Source organism: Saccopteryx leptura, chromosome 3 (assembly GCF_036850995.1).
Source record: "Saccopteryx leptura isolate mSacLep1 chromosome 3, mSacLep1_pri_phased_curated, whole genome shotgun sequence".
NCBI classification, from domain to species: domain Eukaryota; kingdom Metazoa; phylum Chordata; class Mammalia; order Chiroptera; family Emballonuridae; genus Saccopteryx; species Saccopteryx leptura.
In genome coordinates this window covers 255,979,433-256,003,111 of record NC_089505.1, presented here as the reverse complement: position 1 = coordinate 256,003,111, position 23,679 = coordinate 255,979,433, and the positions used below count along the sequence as shown (strand labels likewise).

The 23,679-nt window shown below is 42.2% G+C and overlaps 1 protein-coding gene across 2 annotated transcripts in view; it reads left to right on the top strand.

The window, feature by feature from the left end:
- The window catches only part of COMMD1 (copper metabolism domain containing 1), a 143,795-nt gene extending 120,732 nt beyond the window's left edge, over positions 1-23,063 (top strand). For both annotated transcript variants that reach the window (XM_066378203.1, XM_066378205.1), the window contains one exon: positions 22,853-23,063. In XM_066378203.1, the coding sequence (XP_066234300.1) occupies positions 22,853-22,960 (108 nt within the window). In that variant the 3' untranslated portion in view covers positions 22,961-23,063. The remainder of the gene's footprint in view (positions 1-22,852) is intronic.
- Positions 23,064-23,679: the final 616 nt, after the last annotated feature.

Below are 23,679 nucleotides of genomic sequence, written 5' to 3'. Positions count from 1 at the left end.
GAGCGTGGGCTCATCTGATTTGAGCAAAAGCCCACCAGCTTGAACCCAAGGTTGCTGGCTCCAGCAAGGGGTTACTCGGTCTGCTGAAGGCCCGCGGTCAAGGCACATATGAGAAAGCAATCAATGAACAACTAAGGTGTTGCAACACGCAATGAAAAACTAATGATTGATGCTTCTCATCTCTCTCCGTTCCTGTCTGTCTATCCCTCTCTCTGACTCACTCTGTCTCTGTAAAAAATAAAAAAATAATTAAAAAAAAATAAAGGACAAGTAAATTTAAATCAATAAACTGACCAGTATTTCAATGGGAACTATAGGCCTGCTTTTGGCTAATGAGATGGTCAATGTTCAGTTCCATATTTGTCACTGCTAGCCGTAACAAGTGATATGACGTGCTTCCGGAGCCGTGAGGTGTGTGTCCCGTGTCATCGGAAGTAGTACTGTACGTGAGCAATGCTGTGCTTTGCGGCGCCGCCACATACAGTACTCCAGGAGCACAGGATGCATCCACATCTCACTGACCACCAATGAAAGAGGTGCACCTTCCAGAAGTGCGACAGGGGCCAGATAAATGGCCTCAGGGGGCCACATGTGGCCCGCGGGCCATAGTTTGGGGACCTCTGTTCTACAGAAAGACTTTGTCAGATAGTGCAATGGACTTTATAGATTTTTATATACTTTTGATCCAATTATGTAGGAAAAGAGCCAACAAATCTAGAAACTAGAGATTAAAGTTCAGTCAAAAATTCAGTCTTTTGCAAAAGACAGAGGAGGTAGTTGGGTCCTACTGGGGAAGAAGTAGACTTCCTTATTTGGCCACCATTCATTCAGGAGAGTTTTCTCCGGTTCCACACCAGGAGAATCTTTCTGGTTTTCCTAGAGTCAAAGGCCCCATCAGCCTTATTCACCTCTGTTCTCCACCTCCTTCTCCTGTGCAAACTGGCTTCTCCTTCAGCATTCCGCCATTTTTGCTGCCCCTTTCCCTCCCCGTGGCCTCTCTCCACTGGAACAATGTGGTCTCCTCTGCAAAATGGCCTCCTAACTCCTCCTTTTAAAACTTTTTGGTGCCAAAGCCCTTCCCCAATACACATTAGTATAACTAAGTCCCTTCCCAAGCATGAAAGGCAATTAGCTGTATCATGTGAGAGCATCACCACATGAGAGCAGTGGCCATCTTTAACAATAAGACTGAGAAAAATCCAGAAAATAACAGATTTTATAACTCATTTGCCCAACACCCACTATTTTCTGGCTCCATTGTTTCTTTACCATCTGTCTGAATCTAATGGGAACCTGCAGGTGCATGGCCGCCACGCAGCAGCTACTGGCCATACAGACTCTTAACAGGGCTGTTCTAGGATCAGATGAGACCATGCATGTGAAAGTGCTTTCTAAACTGTAAAAGCATCTGGTTCATGTGAAGGATGATCAGTGCCTGTGAACAAAGGCTCAACAACTTAAGTCATATTAGAATTCAACCCTATGTAATAAAGATTTAATCTTCTCTCTTCTGCTACCTCCAGAAGTTTGCAGTAAATTACTTGAGCTAGAGAGGCTAGTGACTTCATGCATGTCCAAAAATCCCTTCTGTTTCTCTCATCCCCATATTATGTCACAGAATAGTGTGCCAGACCCTGAGTCAGTCTTCAGGGCTGGACGGTGGGGCATAGCATGGGAGGCAAGGTACATATTAGGCTCTGGGAGTAAGGACTATGAGAGATTTCTTTTTTTACTATTTCCCATCCCTTACCTGGTAGCTTTTATCCTGGTATCCATCCCCCATAGATTAAATGGCATTTCAAAATCAAGTGCAGTAAGGATGAGGCTAGATATGGCTTCTGCCAAACTGGGCTGGAAGACCTGAACAATGCTCAGGTACTTTTGTATATATGTGTTTTTCTTGTTTTTGGACTAGTAGAAATTATTTTTCTGTATGATATGAACAGCAAGCCTAGAATCATGTGTGAGATCATCATCATCATCAACATTGTGATAAGGTAGCAAAGAACTGTAAAACTTAGTATTGGCAATGCCATTTTAAAGAGGAAAAGTCAGGCCCTGGCCGGTTGGCTCAGTGGTAGAGCGTCGGCCTGGCGTGCAGGAATCCCGGGTTCGATTCCCAGCCAGGGCACACAGGAGAAGCGCCCATCTGCTTCTCCACCCCTCCCCCTCTCCTTCCTCTCTGTCTCTCTCTTCCCCTCCTGCAGCCAAGGCTCCATTGGAGCAAAGTTGGCCCGGGCACTGAGGATGGCTCTGTGGCCTCTGCCTCAGGTGCTAGAATGGCTCTGGTTGCAACAGAGCGACGCCCCAGAGGGGCAGAGCATCACTTCCTGGTGGATGTGCCAGGTGGATCCTGGTCGGGTGCATGTGGGAGTCTGACTGCCTCCCTGTTTCCAACTTCAGAAAAATACAAAAAATAAAATAAGGAGGCTTCTTGCCCCCTCCTTTCTGCAGAGAATGGAGGGAGAAGAATGTGGGAGCTTCCTGGCTTACAAGGACATACTATGTCCTGAGATAAGAAACCCCCTTTTACTAAGAGGCTTAAAAGGCATTTTATGATTTAGGCCAAGCGTTCAGAGAGATTTTGTAAATATGATTTTTATACTTGTGTGTGATTTACACCAGCTCAAGATGGCCAATCGCATTCCTGTTTAGGAAGGGCTATTATCAATATATTGTAAATAGAGAGGTTTTTGTAGTAGGTTTTGAATGGAGGGAGGGAGACTTGGACCCCATCCCTTCCCCACACCTGTGAGGAAGAAGGTAAACAGCCAGGAAAGCGAGAAGGGAAAGAGAGATTTGAGCCCTGGCGGGAAGGGGAAGAGAGATTTGAGTAGTCCTTTCCTCTCCTCCTTTCTTTTCCTTAATGGGAGATTTATAAACGCTTATCCTCTGACATCATGTAAGCCCCTCCCAGCCTGAAATCGCGTGATTGATGTATGTACCTCTAGACAAAGGGGTCATGAGCCTACTCCCCTTGCTTGAAAAACCTGCACTCTGTAACATTTTATATGCTTTCTTTTTTTTTATTTTTTTATTTTTTTTAATTTTTTAAATTTTTATTTATTTATTCATTTTAGAGAGAAGAGGGTGAGACAGAGAGAGAGAGAGAGTAGAGACAGAGAGAGAGAGAAGGGGGGAGGAGCTGGAAGCATCAACTCCCATATGTGCCTTGACCAGGCAAGCCCAGGGTTTCAAACCGACGACCTCAGCATTTCCAGGTCGACGCTTTATCCACTGCGCCACCACAGGTCAGGCCTTTTATATGCTTTCTAATAATCATCCCTCTTGAAATCCTTTATATGTATAAAAACTTGTAAACTAAGCAAGCAGGGACTAGCTTGTTAGGTTTCCAAGGGTATTTTCATTTGTCCTCTTTCCTTATCCTAAGCTAAGCATTTCGCTGTGGGAACAGGAATGGGGGGTAGACACTAGAAGAGTTGGAAATGTCTTTTGATATGTAAAACGACATTTATTGCTACTGTGTTGATATGTAAAACGACATTTTCCACTATTGTGTTACCTTTAAGTTTTAATATGTAGGAATGTTTTTTTCCTTTCAGTAGATCCTATAGATGAATGTTGCAAACTTGTTAGTAATTAACTATGGTGTCATGCTCCCCAACCTGTATGTGATCATGTCTATATAACTATCCTCAGAGCTATATTCGAGGCTGCACGATTTGGGTTAGCTATACCCCGTGTGAGTCATTTATTAATAGCCAGCTTATTAATAAATCTCCTCCTAAAACTTCTGTATCCTGACTTGTTGTCTCTATGTAACCCACAGAATTAAGGTACGCTACTTTATAACAACATCAACTGCAAACACTTATCCACTGCTTAATAAACAGATGATCCTCCAAGCATTGGGGACTGTATGAACTGAATTGTGTCCCTTGCAAATTCATGTTCAAGTCCCAACCCCTGGTAGTACCTCAGAATGTAACTGTATTTGGAATTTGTTGGAAATAACACAAAGTTAGTTCCCTTTTCCCATAACTTCCAGAAAAAAATCATTTAAACCTTTTTCCTTAGCCTGACCAGACTGTGGTGCAGTGGATAGAGCGTGGGAATGGGACGCGGAGGACCCAGGTTCAAAACCCCGAGGTCGCCAGCTTGAGTGCTGTAATGCCAGCAGCCAGGGCCACTATCACAGCAGCTGCCTGGCCCATGCAGGTTCGCATTGGATTCGGACAGTCGGTAAAGAAACAATGGAGCCAAAAACTGATAGGCCATTTTCTTTAATTCTAGCTTGCCCCCGGCGGGCAAGTAAAAATACGCACTGGGCTCCAAAACCCACTCACATTCAGTGCTCACAAAGCCACTGACTTATCCGAGTTTCCTAGAATCAAAGGTTTCTAGCTCACCAGCCTTATTCACCTTTGTTCCCCATATCCTTCCTTATCCCAGATACAAACTCTGCACAAACTGGCATCTCACTCAGCACTCTGCCATCTTGGCTGCTTCTCCTGGCCACATGGCCTCTTTCTGCTCTCTGCTCTGCTCCCTCTGCTCTCTCATGCTAATCATCCCAGGAACCAAGAGAGCAAGCTCCTATTCTGCCCCTATTTTATAGTGTAGAAATCCAAACCTTTAATCCAATATACATAATAGGGAAGTCTCTAATACAGGGGTCCCCAAACTACGGCCCGTGGGCCACATGCGGCCCCCTGAGGCCATTTATCCGGCCCTCGCAGCACTTCCGGAAGGGACACCTCTTTCATTGGTGGTCAGTGAGAGGAGCATAGTTCCCATTGAAATACTGGTCAGTTTGTTGATTTAAATTTACTTGTTCTTTATTTTAAATATTGTATTTGTTCCCATTTTGTTTTTTACTTTAAAATAAGATATGTGCAGTGTGCATAGGGATTTGTTCATAGTTGTTTTTTTTTTATAGTCCGGCCCTCCAATGGTCTGAGGGACAGTGAACTGGCCCCCTGTGTAAAAAGTTTGGGGACCCCTGCTCTAATACAAAGTCACTTCTCTGAGGCATGATTGGATTGTACCACCCCACATCAAAAAGGGTGGGAAAGGCTTAGTCCTAAAACCAAGCCCCAGACTATAAGGATTCGGCCTGCCCATGGCCAGCCCCCAACACACATTAATATCACCTGGGTAACGGCCTCCTCATGGGCAGCACCATCTTTAACAAAGTGAGCATAATATATTTTATCTGCCCAATAAGCGCGGGCTCATCTGGTTTGAGCAAGGCTTACCAGCTTGAGCCCAAGGTCGCTGGCTTGAGCAAGGGGTTACTTGGTCTGCTATAGCCTCCCCCCCCCCCCCCCATCAAGGCACATATGAGAAAGCAATCAATGAACAACTAAGGTGCCGCAACAAAGAATTGATGCTTCTCATCTCGCTCTCTTCTAATCTGTCTGTTCCTCTCTCTGTCTCTGTCACACACACAAAAAAACCCTTTTCTTAAAATTATCATTTTCTGAATTTGAAAGTTCTTTCTTGGTCATTTCCATCTTTGCCTTTTTACCTACTTGCTTCCTCAAGAGAAGGGCCAAGAGAAATGCTGCTTTCTCACTCTGCCCATTTCTGCTTAATGGTACTGTCATTAATGACTTTAAAAAATCACATTGAGAAGGCTGGAAATAGAGGGATGGTGCTATTGGCAAGTTGGTTATCCCTTTAGTTGGAGAAAATTTGTATTCCCAGGATTGGTTTGATTAGTACTACTTCTGTCTTCCTCTCCTCCGAAGAAGTTTGTCATTCATTGCCACACCTCTGTCTTTTTATGGGCTATATTTGGATATTTTCTCCATCTTAATCTATAGATTATCGAGAACCCCTTAGAAAGCAAACGCTACTGCAAATTTTTTCTTTGCCTGACCAATGGTATTGCCTAAACAATCAACTCTGGGTGAGTTTTGTTTTGTTTTTAATCTATCCTATTCCTGTCATGTAAATATATTTCAGTTTGTCTGTCAGAGTTGTTTGCAAATGAATTTGTTCTGGAATGTACCTCATCAGGAATGAGGAGGGGCCCCAATTTGACCTTCAAACTAAATTAGCAACATACTTTTTCTCAAGTGCTATTGAGTTTTGTCATTTGGCTTCTCTAAGATTTAAGTGAAATTTCTCCTTCTTTCAGTGTGATTTGCCTTTTCAGCTCTTCAGCAGTTGTTCCTGTGGTTCTTTGTCCATTTTCACATGGGAAGGATTTCTACTTAGCAAAAAGCTTGTATGAGTTCCTGCAGATCCAATCAGAGCACCTAAAAATAGTTTTCTATCCAAATATTTTTCAGCCAAAGTTTTTCAAAATACAGAAAATCTTAATAGCTAAACATTAAATAATGCTGAAAATGAAAAGTTGTAAAATGAACTGGAATACAATGGTTTGAAAAACATAGAAATCAGCCAATGATCTAATTGTGTTCAGCTATTCAAATTTATATAACTTGGCTCCATTTTATTTTATTTTTGTTGGGTTTTTCTAGAATATCTTTGAAAATGCTTATGTCCTGGTGTTTATGTAAAATCAGCATAAAATTAGGCATTTTAAATAAGTTCCTATTCTACTCTGTTACATGTACTGTACGAATCATGTTTGAAAGTGTCCAAACTCAAGAGTCAGATATGAGTGTTAGCGGGTGATAGGTTAAATCAAAGAGTTGGGAATTCTAGGTTTTGCATAATAAGTTTGTAAATATGATAGATAGGTTTGCTTGCTTATAGTTTGCATTGGGTGTGGCAGACAGGCTGTAAGCAGGCAGGGTTGTTATACCCTAAGTTTTAGTTTTAAGATTAAGCCTTTCGCCCTGGCCGGTTGGCTCAGTGGTAGAGCGTTGGCCTGGCGTGCAGGAGTCCCAGGTTCGATTCCTGGCCAGGGCACACAGGAGAAGTGTCCATCTGCTTCTCCACCCCTCCCCCTCTCCTTCCTCTCTGTCTCTCTCTTCCCCTCCCACAGCCAAGGCTCCATTGGAGCAAGGTTGGCCTGGGCGCTGGGGATGGCTCCGTGGCCTCTGCCTCGGGTGCTGGAGTGGTTCTGGTTGCAACAGTGCAACAGAGCAACAGAGCGACGCCCCAGATGGGCAGAGCATCGCCCCCTGGTGGGCATGCTGGATGGATCCCTGTCGGGTGCATGCGGGTGTCTGTCTGGCTGCCTCTCCGTTTCCAACTTCAGAAAAATACAGCCTGACCTGTGGTGGCTCAGTGGGATAAAGTGTCGACCTGGAACACTGAGGTTGCCGGTTCGAAACCTTGGGCTTGCCAGGTCAAGGCACATATGGGAGTTGATGCTTCCTGCTCCTCCCCTTTCTCTCTCTCTCTCTCCCCCCTCTCTAAAAATCAATAAATAAAATTTTTAAAAAATGAAAATACAAAAAGAAAAAAAAAAGATTAAGCCTTTCCCACCCTAAGTGACTTTGTATTAGAGACTTCCTTATTTGCATATTGGCTTAAAGGTTTTGATTTCTACACTATAAAATGGGGCAGACCGGGAGCTTGCTCTTGGTTCCTGAGATTAGCATTAGAGGAGAGAGCAGAGAAAGGCCACATGGAAGAGAGGAGAAGCAGCCAAGAAGGTGGAGTGCTGAAGGAGAAACCAGTTTGTGTAGAGAGAAGGAGATAGGGAACAGAGGTGAATAAGACTGGTGAGGTATAAACCTTTGATTCTAGGAAACTCAGATAAGTCAGTGGCTTTGAAAGCCCTGAATGGAAAGGGAAGTGTTTTCCCACTGTGTGCAATTCCCACCTGCCAGGTGCGAGCTAGGATTAAAGCTAATGACCCACCAGTTCTTGGCTCCATGTTTCATTACCATCTGTGTACAAATCAAATGTGAACCTACATGGGCCAGACGGCTGTGATGGTGGCCATGGCTTTACATGAGACTAGTCTTTGGCTTCCTTCCCTCCTCCCTCCCTCCCTCCCTCCCCTTCCTCTTAAACAACTTTGAGTGAACAGTGTTCTTGGAATCTTATTGCTTTATTGGCTAGACCAGTAGTAGTCAACCTGGTCCCTACCACCCGTTAGTGGGCATTCCAGCTTTCATAGTGGCGGTAGCGGAGCAACCAAAGTATAAATAAAAAGATAGATTTAACTGTAGTAAGTTGTTTTATAAAGATTTATTCTGCCAAACTTAGCAAAAATCCAACATAAAGTACTTGGTAATTATTATTATATGCTTTAACTTGCTGTAACTCTGCTTTATAAATTTTATAAAGTAAAATTACTTCCCTACTTTATAAATCACCATTACTATGGAACCTGGGTGCTTAGAAATTTTACTACTAACAGATACAAAAGTGAGCGGTAGGTATAAAAAGGTTGACTACCCCTGGGTTAGACCCTGAGTCTGCATATAAAAATGAAAGCACAGCAGCAGAAGGATATGTTTATATATTTGTGTGTGTAAGTTCAACCTTTGGTTTTCATTGAAATTATATTGCTAATGCTCCTTTTGTAAGATTCCCTAGCTTTCCCTGGTGCCTGGCAACTTCTGTGATCAGGTGATTAGAAAGGCATGGAGAATATGGATCAAGGATCTGAGTTACTTAATATATTTCACCTATGGATCTCTGCATCTGATATGGGTTATGGGGTAAGGAGGATTTGCCTTTGGTACTTTTCTAGTTCTTTTATATATATATTTGTGCCCTATATATACCTCTTAATGGTAGATACCCTGTGAATTAAGGCAGGCTACTTGAGTTCATTCATCCTGGAAAAATGAAATCTCCTTGATTTAAGTAATGGAAAGGTGTTAATAACTTTTTGTAACACTCTTCTGGGAATGCTTATGTTTTAAAGACATTTAGGCTGAGAACAGTAGTCCTGGTTACTAAAGGAAATGAAATATTTGGGATAAGATCTTTTTTACTTAAATTGCACTGTATATTTATGATTTTCAAAAGTAGTTACATAAAATCACGATTAAAGTTTCCTCCAATAGCTCTTATCTCCTTTTATGTAAAACTTCTTGCAGAATTGCTATGATTTAGTTTGATTAACTGGTTTATTTCATTTTCTTGTTTTACCTTGTGGGAATAACTTAAAAGATGATCCAAAACAGGAGAAAGAAGTGAAACAGCAAAGACACAGATTATAAGAGTCTAAATAATTAAGATTTGATGTTATTTTATTTCAAAATTTTGCCACTTTTTATATAAAGTGTGTGTGCCATTGGTAAAGTTGAAGTTAGTTGCCTTAGTTTTGTTTAGGAGTAACTTAACATCAGTAGTAGGTCTGAAACTTTCTAGATACCCAATGTCTCTCTTATCTTTTGAGTTTCTAGTTAACTAATTAAGGTTTTTTCCCCCAGAAAGTTAATTTTTTAAATATAATTAGAATTTGAGGGAATGGGGGCTTAAATTTTTTTTAATCACTTTAATTCCTGTTGTCCTCATAAAAATCTCCAGAAAACTCAGTAATTGTTGCCCAGTAATGGTTAATGCTTTTATACTACACTGGTAATACCCTGTCATATTCTAGGAGATTGTGGGAATATGGAAAAATATTTCCTCTAGAACAGGCATCCCCAAACTACGGCCCGCGGGCCGCAACAGGCCCCCTGAGGCCATTTATCTGGCCCCCCGCCGCACTTCCGGAAGGGGCACCTCTTTCATTGGTGGTCAGTGAGAGGAGCACTGTATGTGGCGGCCCTCCAACGGTCTGAGGGACAGTGAACTGGCCCCATGTGTAAAAAGTTTGGGGACCCCTGCAGCTGGTCTGGCTCTGAAAGCACTTAGTATGCGCTAAAGTATTGCTATTTTCATTTATTAGAATGAATTATTTTAGTTCTTGGAGACCCTATCTTAGTCCCATATTACTCTTAGAACATTATGGCCACCTATTGAGTTTTGGGGTGAGTCATTTTACTTCAGTTGCTTGGCCATTAAGTTGCAATCTTAGATCTCTAAAAGAGTCTGATTTCAGTCTTTTTTCACCCTCGGTAGGACGATTTGTTTTGTGAAACACAGTACATTTTTCCCCCTTTTGGAAGATTGGGTTAGCCTGCTCTTTACACAGTAGGGGTAGGACTTGTTGGCTGTTATATTTGAAATGAGGATTTCCTTAAGATAACAATGGCTTGACTGAGGACCATTGGTTGTAATATGTATTGCTAAATATTTTTGTTGAAATACTTAAAAAATATTATAAATCACAAGTTTTCTCTTTTGATGTATTGTTTTATTTTATTTTTATTTTTTATTTTATTCATTTTTAGAGAGGAGAGAGAGACAGAGAGAGGGAAGGGGGAGGAGCTGGAAGCATCAACTCCCATATGTGCCTTGACCAGGCAAGCCCAGGGTTTCGAACCAGCGACCTCAGCATTTCCAGGTCGATGCTTTATCCACTGCGCCACCACAGGTCAAGCCTTGATGTATTGTTTTAAGCTAATGCTAAGCTATCCCTTGTTTTAGATAGAGGATATAAGATCAGGTTGTAGATAGAGATGAGGCCATGTTTCTGTTATTAAGACCTGTGGTACAAATTCTTAATGAAATCTCATCTTCCGCAGTTGTTACTGCTGTTGTTGATCATTAATATCAAAGTTTTACTATACAAGATTTCAATATGGTATGATTAGAAAATAAATAAAATATTGGTTTTGGTTTATCCTGTTGTTTATACTTGGAGGGCAGCATCCCTACCAACTTAGGCTTGATGAAAATCCTTGCTGTGCTCATCTTTGGAGTTTGTATTTGGTGAATATGTACTTTGGCAGTCTGAAGAAACTCATTGTTATGTTTGTACTATATTAATGATTGAGGCCAGAAAGTAAAATGAGAAATGAAGAAACAATACCCTCACATAGAAAACACTGGAAGTAGCAGATTAGAAGGAGTTAGGGGTAGAGAAATTAAGGAAACAATCCCCTTCACTATTGAAAAAATAATAAAGTACCTAGGAGTAAATTTAACCAAGGAGGTTAAAGACTTGTACTCGGAAAATTATAAAACATTGATAAAAGAAATCAAAGTTGATACAAACAAGTGGAAGCATATACCATGTTCATGGATAGGAAGAATAAACATCTATATTACCCAAAGCAATTTATAAATTCAATGCAATACCAATTAAAATACCAATGACATACTTCAAAGATATAGAACATGCATTCCAAAAATTTATATGGAACCAAAAAAGAACACGAATAGCCTCAGCAATCCTGAAAAAGAAGAATAAAGTGGGCAGTATCATACTTCCCGATATCAAGTTATATTACTAGGTCATTGTACTCAAAACAGCTTGGTACTGGCATAAGAACAGGCATATAGATCGATGGAACAGAACAGAGAACCCAGAAATAAACCCACACCTTTATGGACAATTGATATTTGAAAAAGGAGGTAAGAGCATACAATGGAGTAAAGACAGCCTCTTTAACAAATGGTATTGGAAAAATTGGACAGTTACCTGCAAAAAAAATGAAACTAGACCACCATCTTACTCCATTCACAAAAATAAACTCAAAAATAGATAAAAGACTTAAATGTAAGTCATGAAAGCGTAAGCATCTTAGAAGAAAACATAGGCAGTAAGCTCTCCGACATCTCTCAGAGCAATGTATTTGCTGATTTATCTCCACAGGCAAGTGAAGTAAAAGACAGGATAAACAAATGAGACTATATTAAACTAAAAAGCTTTTGCACAGCTAAAGACAATATGAACAGAATACAAACACAAACTACACAATGGGAGAACATATTCAATAACACGTCTGCTAAAGGGTTAATAACCAAAACTTATAAAGAACTTGTAAAACTCGCCTGACCAGGCGTTAGCGCAGTGGATAGAGCGTCGGACTGGGATGTGAAGGACCTAGGTTCAAGACCCCGAGGTTGCCAGCTTGAGCGTGGGCTCATTTGATTTGAGCAAGGCTCACCAGCTTTAGCCCAAGGTCGCTGGCTCAAGCAAGGAGTCACTCAGTCTGCTGTAGCCCCCCACATCAAGGCACATGTGAGAAATCAATCCATGAACAACTAAGGAGCTGCAACGAAGAATTGATGTTTCTCATCTCTCTTCCTTCCTGTCTTCTGTCTATCCCTATCTGTCACTCTCTCTGACTCTCTCTGTCTCTGCCACACACAAAAAAAAGAACTTGTAAAACTCAACACCAGGAAGATAAACAGTCCAATCAAAAAATGGGTAAAAGAGCCTGACCTGTGGTGGTGCAGTGGATAAAGCGTCGACCTGGAAATGCTGAGGTCGCCGGTTCGAAACCCTGGGTTTGCCTGGTCAAGGCACATATGGGAGTTGATGCTTCCAGCTCCTGCCCCCTGTCTCTCTCTCTCCTCTCTCTCTCTCTCTCTCTCTCTCTCTCTCTGTCTCTCTCTCCTCTCTAAAAAAAAATGAATAAATAAAATAAAAATAAAAAAAGATTCTAAAAAAAAAAAATGGGTAAAAGAAATGAATAGCCACTTCTCCAAAGAGGACATACAGATGGCCAACAGACAGATGAAAAAATGTTCAACATTACTAATCATTAGAGAAATGCAAATTAAAAGCACAATGAGATACCACCTCACACCAGTCAGAATGGCGCTCATTAACAAAACAACACATAATAAGTGCTGACAAGGATGTGGAGAAAAGGGAACCCTCCTGCATTCCTGTTGGGAATGCAGACTGGTGCAGCCACTGTGGAAAACAGTATCAAGATTCCTCAAAAAATTTAAAGTAGAAGTGCCTTTTGACCCAGCCATCCCACTTTTAGGAATATATCCCAAGAACACCATATCACTGATTCAGAAGAAGAAATGCACCCCCATGTTTATTGCAGCATTGTTTACAATAGCCAAGATCTAGAAACAGCCCAAGTGTCCGTCAGTGGACGAGTGGATTAAAAAGCAGTGGTACATATACACAATGGAATACTACACAGCCATGTGGAACAAGGAAATCTTACCTTTCACGACAACATGGATGGACCTGGAAACTATCATGCTAAGTGAAATAAGCCAGGAAGAGAAAGAAAAATATCAGATGACCTCACTCATTTGAGGAATCCAGTGAACACTGTGAACTGAGGAATGGAATTGAGGCAGAGGAGGGATCAAAGGGACCAGAGGAAAAGAGGACAGAGGGAAAGGGGATGATAGGATGGGATAAACCTGAAGGGAAGGGGGGAGGGCGCTATAGGGAGGGGGGCAAGGGAGATGTTGAGGGGAATGGGGGGGTGCATTCCGGGCGACACTAGAATCTATGTAAACACAATAAATTTAAATCAATTTTAAAAAAAGGAGTTAGGGGTTGGGGAATAAATATCCTGACCTCTCTCTCCTTTTGCCCTAACCCAGATGTAAGCCAGAAAGCAAGGGGGTGACCCGATCTTTTTTTTTTTTTTGTATTTTTCTGAAGCTGGAAATGGGGATAGACAGTCAGATAGACTCCCGCATGCGCCCGACCGGGATCCACCGGCACGCCCACCAGGGGGCGATGCTCTGCCCCTCTGGGGCGTTGCTCTGTCGTGACCAGAGCCACTCTAGCGCCTGGGGTAGAGGCCAAGGAGCCATCCCCAGCGCCGGGGCCATCTTTGCTCCAATGGAGCCTCAGCTGCAGGAGGGGAAGAGAGAGACAGAGAGGAAGGAGAGGGGGAGCAGATGGGCGCTTCTCCTGTGTGCCCTGGCCGGGAATCGAACCCGGGACTTCTGCACGCCAGGCTGACGCTCTACCACTGAGCCAACCGGCCAGGGCTCTTTTTTTTTTTTTTTTTTTTTAAGCTAGAGACAAAGAGAGGGACAGAGAGGGACAGACAGGCAAGAAGGTAGAGAGATTAGAAGCCTCAATTCTTTGTTGCAGCACCTTAGTTGTTCATTGATTGCTTTCTCATATGTGCCTTGACTAGGGGGCTCCAGCTAAGGCAGTGACCCTTTGCTCAAGCCAGCGACCTTGCACTTCAAGCCAGTGATCATGGGGTCATGTCTATGATCCCGTGCTCAAGCTGGTGAGCCCGCGCTCAAAATGGCGACCTTGGAGTTTCAAACCTGAGCCTACTGTGTCCCAGTTCGATGCTCTGTCCACTGCCCCCACCTGATCAGGCATAGGGGGTGACACAGTCTTAGAGACCAGCTTCACGGGGCTTGGAACAAAGCAGAGAAGGGTGTAGAATAGAAATGAAAAAACAAGTGGAGAAGAATCACAATTTTCAGGGAACCATAAAATTTTAATTTTGGGTAAATGGTTCCTTAGGAAGGAACTTGGAAGATCCTTTGCCACAGAGAAGCTATTCTGAGGTCTCCTGAAGGCGTTTGGTAACAGTATCAATGATAAATCTGAGAAAGCCACAGGAAGTATGGGGATGAATGGTGAACACAGGTTTACTTACGAAGACGTTTTGAACTTCTCTGATGGACAGGATTCAAAGTATTAGGTAGCTTATTTATTATATAATTGCTCTTCAAGAAGCCATTGTCAATTTTGCCCTTTGCTGCACATTCTTGTTCTCTCTAGTTGTTAACCTCAGAAAACACAAGTGGAGAGCTGTGCGTCAGAGGGTTAATTTAAGTTTATGAAATGACGGCCCAAACAGGGAGAGAGGCCTTATGGCTAACATTTTTGCTCAGCCAAGAGTCCCTGTGAGTTAATAACTAAAACTGAGGCAGGAGAGTAAAAAGCTTGGGAAATTCCTTGGCAAATGGAAGGGGAAAGTAAAACAGATAGCTGATTCACACTGGCACCATGCAGCACCCTGACTCACTTGCCTCCTTCTCCCTTGCATAACCACTCCCTTAAGCATTAAGCCCTCAGGACAATGAAGTTCTGACCTGCATCAAATAATCTTAGGAACAAAGCTTCAGGTCTGTTGACCACAGAGACAGGTCAAACTAGAGATAACATCAAGACCTCAGTTGTGTTTCATGTCTAGGGCCAGGAAAGCAATAAAACCAGATGAAGCAACTCCATGGCTGACATCAGGATCAGATGCAGTAACTAATGACCCCTGTAAGGCCAGTCGTCGTCGCCATGGCCATGCAGGTTCTCATTGGATTCAAGCAGACAGTAAAGGAACTGTGGAGCCAGAAAATGGTGGGCCATTTCGTTTATTCAAGTCTCCCAAGGGCGGACAAGCAAACAGGCAGGGAAGACTACTTCCCTTCCTCCCATCTCAGGATCCCACTAGTCTCAGCAGTCAAACTTTAACAACATTTGTTTACCCAACAACCCTGTCCGGCAGAAAAGATATATTTTGCTCACTTTGTTAAAGAGGGCAGTCCCCACCTGGTGGATGCCTGTTGCCCAGGTGATAATATTAATTGCCCTTCTTGCTTGGAAGGGGCGTGGTTATACTAATGTGTGTTGGGGGAGGGTTTTCACACCAAAAGGTTTTAAAAGGAGGAGCTAGGAGGCCGTTTGGGGAGAGATCACGTTGTTCCTGGGGAGAGTGATTACATTCTTGTGGGGAGCCGCAGCCCGTGCTGGAGCAGGGCAGGGAAGCCACATGGAGGAGGCAGGCAAAATGGCAGAATGGGGGAAGGAGAAGCAATTCGTAGAGAAGGAGATGGGGAACCGAGGTGAATAAGACTGGTGAGGTGGAAGCCTTTGATTCTAGGAAAACTCAGATGAGTCAGTGGCTTTGGGAGCCCTGAATGGAAAGAGAAGTATTTCTCACTGTGTATTTTTTCGCTCTCTGGGTACGAGCTAGGATTAAAGGACAATGGAACACCAGTTTTCAGCTCTGTTGATTCCTTACCATCTGTCTGAATCAAACCTGAACCTTCCTTGGCCAGGTGGCTGTGATGGTTCCCGTGGATACTGGCCGTACAAACCCCCTTACCCTAGTACTGACCAAATCAGTAGAGACCACGACCCTCTCCTATCACTCATTTTGATGCAACAGCATATTAAAGGACACACCCGGAAAGCTGGTAAATATTCAGTTGAGATCCTCCCCTGAGACCTCTCTTAAAATTCCCACCTTTAGAAAACAGATAAAAACCCTTAAGACAGAAGAACTCAGTTCATGTGTGTGTGCCCCCTCTCAGACACACACACACGCACACCTTCACTTTCCCCACTTTCTAACAGGAATATATCTTGCTTTATCTCTCCTAAGTTCTGATGGCTCTACTTTTGCCTCTGCAACTTGTTTCCCGAGTCTTCGCATTCCAGCTAGCTCACTTCTGCCTCTATGACTTTCTAAAAGGCCAAGGCAGCTCTCTTCTTACAGCCTGCTCAATTCTTCTCTTCAAGTGTACTTTTGTTTTGCCTGCTAAATAAACTTCATACACTAGAGTTCTTGGTTCTGAATTCTTTGCTAAACTCAAGAACCGAGAGCCCACATCGCCAGTTAGAAAACCAAAAGAAAAATTTTGAAAATAAGCCTTATGAAATTTGGGCAGCTGTGTGTGGCCTTCTTCAGTCAGGATTGGTTTAGCAGGACCCTAAGGCACCCTTTCCCAGTCTTACTCTCCCTCCTCCAACTTTAGCATTTTTAAAGAAATTATTGTGTGTTAGAACTTGACAAAGTTGTATTATAATTCTAAATTTGGCCAATAAATTGGGAAAGCATTGTGAAATTTTTGCATGGAAAATAATGATATAAATGGCCAACAGATATATGAAAAAATGCTCAGCTTCATTAGTTATTAGGGAAATGCAAATCAAAACTACAATGAGATACCACCTCACCCCTGTTAGATTAGCTATGATCAACAAGACGGGTAATAGCAAATGTTGGAGAGGCTGTGGAGAAAAAGGAACCCTCATTCACTGTTGGTGGGACTGTAAAGTAGTACAACCATTATGGAGGAAAGTATGGTGGTTCCTCAAAAAACTGCAAATAGAACTACCTTATGACCCAGCAATCCCTCTACTGGGTATATACCCCAAAACCTCAGAAACATTGATACGTGAAGACACATGTAGCCCCATGTTCATTGCAGCACTGTTCACAGTGGCCAAGACATGGAAACAACCAAAAAGCCCTTCAATAGAAGACTGGATAAAGAAGATGTGGCACATATACACTATGGAATACTACTCAGCCATAAGAAACGATGACATCAGATCATTTACAGCAAAATGGTGGGATCTTGATAACATTATAAGGAGTGAAATAAGTAAATCAGAAAAAAACAAGAACTACATGATTCCATACATTGGTGGAACATAAAAATGAGACTAAGAGACATGGACAAGAGTGTGGTGGTTACCAGGGATGGGGGGAGGGAGGACAGGGGGAGAGTTAGGGGGAGGGGGAGGGGTACAGAGAACTAGATAGAGGGTGGCGAAGGACAATCTGACTTTGGGCGAGGGGTATGCAACATAATTTAATGACAAAATAACCTAGACATGTTTTCTTTGAATATATGTACCCTGATTTATTAATGTCATCCCATTACCATTAATAAAAATTTATTTATAAAAAAAAAAGAAAAGAAAATAATGATATAGAAAATAGATTGAAGAATTTCTGTTTTATGTTGAAATTATTCTAAATGCTTCTACTTAGGTATTTAATAAGTTGCAGTCCTTTCTATTTTTTATTTTTAGCATTTTATCACTGTAGTATTGTTTTACTAAAGAATTGCTCAGAGCCTGACCTGTGGTGGCGCAGTGGATAAAGCGTCAACCTGGAAACACTGAGGTTGCCGGTTCAAAACCCTGGCTTGCCTGGTCAAGGCACATATGGGAGCTGATGCTTCCTGCTCCTCCCCCTTCTCTCTCTCTCTCTCACTCTCTCCCTCTCCCTCTCCCTCCCTCCTCTCTAAAATGAATAAATTAAAAAAAAAAAGAATTGCTCAGAGTACACTTATGGGCCTAGGTCATCTAAATGGACATCCTACACAAAGAAGTTACTTAGTGTGTAGATGGGAAAACCAAATGCTTAGTAACAGCCTTTCATTATTATATAAATTAATATTCAGTTATACTGCCTGACCAGGCGGTGGCGCAGTGGATAGAGCATCAGACTGGGATGCGGAAGGACCCAGGTTCGAGACCCTGGGGTTGCCAGCTTGAGCGCGGGTTCATCTGGCTTGAGCAAAAAGCTCACTAGCATGGACCCAAGGTCTCTGGCTCGAGCGGGGAGCGGGGAGGAGGTTACTCAGTCTGCTGAAGGCCCGTGGTCATGGCACATATGAGAAAGCAATCAATGAACAACTACGGTGTCACAACGAAAAACTGATGATTGATGCTTCTCATCTCTCTCCGTTCCTTTCTGTCTGTCCCTATCTGTCCCTCTATCTGACTCTCTCTCCCTGTAAAAATAAATAAATAAAAATTAAAAAGATAATATTCAGTTATACTTTCTGATCTTGCTAGGAAATGAGTTTCAGATAAATTAAAGATTTACTGTAGCCTGACCAGGCGGTGGCGCAGTGGATAGAGCGTCGGACTGGGACACAGAGGACCCAGGTTTGAAAACCCGAGGTCGCCAGCTTGAGCGCGGGTTCATCTGGTTTGAGCAGGGCTCACCAGCGTGAGCCCAAGGTCACTGGCTCGAGCAAGGGGTTACTCAGTCTGCTGTAGCCCCTGGTCAAGGCACATATGAGAAATCAATGAACAACTAAGGAACTGCAACGAAGAATTGATGTTTCTCATCCCCTTCCTTCCTGTCTGTCTGTCCCTCTCTCTGACTCTGTCTGCCACACACACATACACATACACACAAAAAAAGATTTACTGTAAGTTTGACAAGTTAAGAGTTTCCTGAAGAATATTAGAGTGATTACCTGGGAAGGCATTCCTTAGGAACCTGTGAGAGGTCCTTCTCTGTAAGTCATTAAAGGCTAGTTTATTTTCTTTGGTTTTTGTTTGTTTTTTGGGTTTGGCCAGGGTGGCTTCTGAAGGATCTCTTCTTAAAATTTTATAGCTTTTGCACTTGCAAAGAATATTTTAATATTTTGCCTCTGCTTTCTTTTCTAATTTAAAATAGTTCTTTATAGCCTGACCTGTGGTGGCGCAGTGGATAAAGCATCGACCTGGAACACTGAATTCGCCAGTTCGAAACCCTGGGTTTGCCTGGTCAAGGCACATACGGGAGTTGATGTTTCCTGTTCCTCCCCCCTTCTTTCTCTCTCTACTTTCTCTAAAATGAATAAATAAAATCTTTTTTAATTTTTTTAAATTTTTTAAATTTTTTTATTCATTTTAGAGTGGAGAGAGAGAGGGAGAGTGACAGAGAGAGAGAGAGAGAAGGTGGGGAGGAGCAGGAAGCATCAACTCCCATATGTGCCTTGACCAGGCAAGCCTAGGGTTTTGAACCAGCGACCTCAGCATTTCCAGGTCGACGCTTTATCCACTGCGCCACCACAGGTCAGGCCAATAAATAAAATCTTTAAAAAAAATAGTTATTTATATCTTTGAGTTTAATACAATGTTGTACTCCTCATGATCACAAACTACATACTCATAATACTGATGTGCTTGCTTATTCATCTGCTAATCATTTTCTGATTCTACCCCATACAGTATCCACACGCTACTAAAAAAACCAACCAACGAACATAAAAAACAGCCTCTAACTCTTTACTCAGATATTTAAATACAGGAATTTTAGTCTTGTCATTTCTCATTATTATGATCAGTTAGGTCCAGATCGGGGTGAAAAACTTTGAAAAAGTAAAAATGAGGTCTTTCAGATTGCTCTGTACTTTCTACCTCTGGCTTAAACAAGCATCACCTACGTTTCTAAAGCTATTTTAAAGTGCATTAGAATTTCGGTAAGGTACTACATACAGTCAAATGTGAAATTTGAAAAAAAAATGTGTTAAGCTCCAGTTTTATTTTTTATAATTCTATTTTTTTAAAGGGGCAACATCAATAAATCAGGATACATATATTCAAAGATAACAAGTCCAGGTTATCTTGTCGTTCAATTATGTTGCATACCCATCACCCAAAGTCAGATTGTCCTCTGTCACCTTCTATCTAGTTTTCTTTGTGCCCCTCCCCCTCCCCCTTTCCCTCTCCCTCTTCCCCCTCCCCCCCCCAACCACCACACTCTTATCAATGTCTCTTAGTTTCACTTTTATGTCCCACCTACGTATGGAATAATGCAGTTCCTGGTTTTTCTGATTTACTTATTTCACTTCATATAATGTTATCAAGATCCCACCATTTTGCTGTAAATGATCCAATGTCATTATTTCTTATGGCTGAGTAGTATTCCATAGTGTATATGTGCCACATCTTCTTTATCCAGTCATCTATTGACAGGCTTTTTGGTTGTTTCCATGTCCTGGCCACTGTGAACAATGCTGCAATGAACATGGGGCTGCATGTGTCTTTACGTATCAATGTTTCTGAGTTTTTGGGGTATATACCCAGTAGAGGGATTGCTGGGTCATAAGGTAGTTCTATTTTCAGTTTTTTGAGGAACCACCATACTTTCTTCCATAATGGTTGTACTACTGTAAAGCCAGAAGCCAAGGCCAGGGCCACTATCACAGCAGCCTCCTGGCCCATGCAGGTTCGCATTGGATTCGGACAGTCGGTAAAGAAACAACGGAGCCAAAAACTGGTGGGCCATAGTCTTTAATTCTAGCTTGCACTCGGCGGGCAAGTAAAAACATACACACTGGGCTCCAAAACCCACTCACATTCAGTGCTCACAAAGCTACTGACTTATCCGAGTTTCCTAGAATCAAAGGTTTCTAGCTCACCAGCCTTCTTCTCCTCAGTTCCCCATCTCCTTCCTTATCCCAGATACAAACTCTACACAAACTGGCATCTCACTCAGCACTCCGCCATCTTGGCTGCCTCTCCTGGCCTACTCCACGTGGCCTCCTTCTGCTCTCTGCTCTGCTCCCTCTGCTCTCTCATGCTAATCATCCCAGGAACCAAGAGCCAAGCTCCTACTGTGCCCCTATTTTATAGTGTAGCTTCACAACCTCTAATCCAATATACAAAATAGGGAAGTCTCTAATACGAAGTCACTTCTCTGAGGCATGATTGGATTGTACCACCCCACATCAAAAAGGGAGGGAAAGGCTTAATCCCAAAACCAAGCCCCAGGCTACAAGGATTCTCAACACACATTAATATCACCTGGGCGATGACCTCACGTGGGCAGGGTAATCTTTAACAAAGTGAGCATAATACATTTTATCTGCCCAACAACTACTTTACATTCCCACCAACAGTGTATGAGGGTTCCTTTTCCTCCATAGCCTCTCCAACATTTGCTATTACCTGTCGTGTTAATAATAGCTAATCTGGCCTGACCACGCGGTGGCGCAGTGGAAAGAGTGTCGGACTGGGATGCAGAGGACCCAGGTTTGAGACCCTGAGGTCACCAGTTTGAGCGTGGGCTCATCTAGAGCAAAAAGCTCATCAGCTTGGACCCACAGTCGCTGGCTCCAACGAGGGGCTACTCCGTCTGCTGAAGGCCCGCGGTCAAGGCACATATGAGAAAGCAATCAATGAACAACTAACGTGTTGCAACGCGCAATGAAAAACTAATGATTGATGCTTCTCATCTCTCTCCGTTCCTGTCTGTCTGTCCCTGATTATCCCTCTCTCTGACTCACTCTCTGTAAAAAATAAATAAATAAATAAAAATTGTTTTTTGCTTTTGACTAAATAAAAACCTTGCAATTTCTAAGCTTATATATGAGACTGTACCCCTCTCCTATCCAATAACATATTTGAGGACAAAGTTTCCTGATGTCAGGGAAAGCTCCCTTCCCTCCTTTTGGGAGACTTTCATCTGAGAGGTCCCTTATTTTTCTCTGCATTTGTTTTTTTCTGAGGAATGTCATTGCCATCAGTATAGCCTTAGCACAGCCGCTTAGTAACAGCAAAGGTACTTTTTCAAAAATCAACTCCTGAAGGTTCTTCTAGCTGATGACAGTGACTCCCTCCCTCTAGAGAGGCTTGTGGCAATCTTTTGCCTGCCACTTTGGGGCTGAGGGTGGGAAAGGCCATAGTGTTTACAAAGGAAACTGTAGAGAAGAGCATTGATTCTGGTGGTTCTGCCATCAGCAGAGGGACAGACAATAGGCGTGTCGTTTAACGTGCCTGGGGCCTTAATTTTATTATCTAAAAACAAAGCAGTTGGAGTATATGATTTCTAATAATTCATGCTGATTTAAAAGTATGTGATTATTGTTCTTAAGAATCTTGAATAAAGTTACTCTTGGATATATATAGTTTGCCCTTGTCTCTCAAGACAATGTACACCTAGGATTTGGTTAGTGCTTATGAAAATTCTGTCACCATACTTCAAAGGCCTTTTTTTTTTTTTAGCTACATAATCTAGGGTCAGTTGATTCTAACAGTGATTAAAGGGAAGGTGTTTGAGGGAAATCTTGGGAGAGCTGGCTTGTAGCACATAGAAGAGCCCTATAAATATTTATGGCTGTTTCAAGATCTGGTTATCTTTTAATTATCTGATTGATGTTTCCCAAGCAGCTTGGTCACCACTTGTCACAATTTCTAGTATAATCATTAAAACCAAGTTAGCCCAATTCCCCAGATAACAGAGAGCCAATCCAAATTCTCCTACTTTATACCACAGGGTGCTGTGGAGACAGCATGGACTTTGGAGTCACAGTCTGACTCTGTCTTTTTCTGATTTTGTGATACAGGTTAACATCTCTCTGTCCTGGGGTCATCATGTATAAAACAACAATACTTAAATACTTACCTTAAAAATTATTATGGGATCAAATGTGATGACAGATGAGAAGAGCTTCTCATGTGCCTCATAATGAGAACACCTGACATTTGAATACTTCTTTACTATTTAAGAAACACCTCAGAGAAGTAGTTTCATTTGGGGCATTGTGTTGAACTTACTGTGCTGGGTAAATGATCACTTAGGTATAGATGCTTGAGTCAGGCTTGCTGGGGAAGGGCTCTAGGCCTTTGCACCTGGTCACTCCAGATCCAGAGCTTTGGCTGTCTTGAGGGACTCTTCTAGCTAAAACACCCTTTTATGTTTTACAGGAATCTGAATTTCTATGTTTGGAATTTGATGAGGCCAAGGTCAACCAAGTCCTGAAGAAGCTTTCAGAGGTAGAAGAAAGTATCAGTACACTGATGCAACCATCCTAACTGAAGTTGGAATTGTTGAAGCAAAGGTGTTCATTCCTCCCCATTGACCTGTTTAAAAAAAAAATATTCATCTATTAGTATTAAATCCTCAGATTCAAATCTTCCCTGCCTCTGCTTCTGGGATTTATTTCTTCTGTTTACTCTTATAGTTGTTGTGCTGCAAAGGGTTTTATACTTTAGCATGTAGAAGCACTTGTAACAGCATTTTTTTTTTTCAAAACGGGGGCATCCAGGACCTGATCCCCAGAGACTGGGATGCAGGTGGGCCAGGCAGGGGTTAATTTTAGAAACTCTTGCTATGGCGGTTTGTTCCTGGGTAGGATTGTAGGAATTTTTACATGATAAATTATACAACAATTAGAAAACATTTTACTCAGAAATATACAAGGCTGACCAAATACCGTGTTTCCTGAGTAGAGGCCTTGAGTTTTATTGACCCTCATCATTAAAATGAGAAATGCTTCTGGAACTGATCCAGGTATTTGAATTAGTTCTGCCCCACTCTAGAGGGGGGTCTAGTTTGACCTGAGCTACTAAAAAACAGGGGCTTTTCTAGAACCTAGAAATAAACTGGCCTCATCACAAAAGGACTCCCTCACTTAACCTCAAGTCAGGAATGTGGGGAGAGAAAAATGTCTGTGGAGGTGATGTGAGGTTTTTTTACCTCAGAAAATTTTGCTTGAGTTATCAAATAAAACCTCTTCAAGAAGATTTCTTCA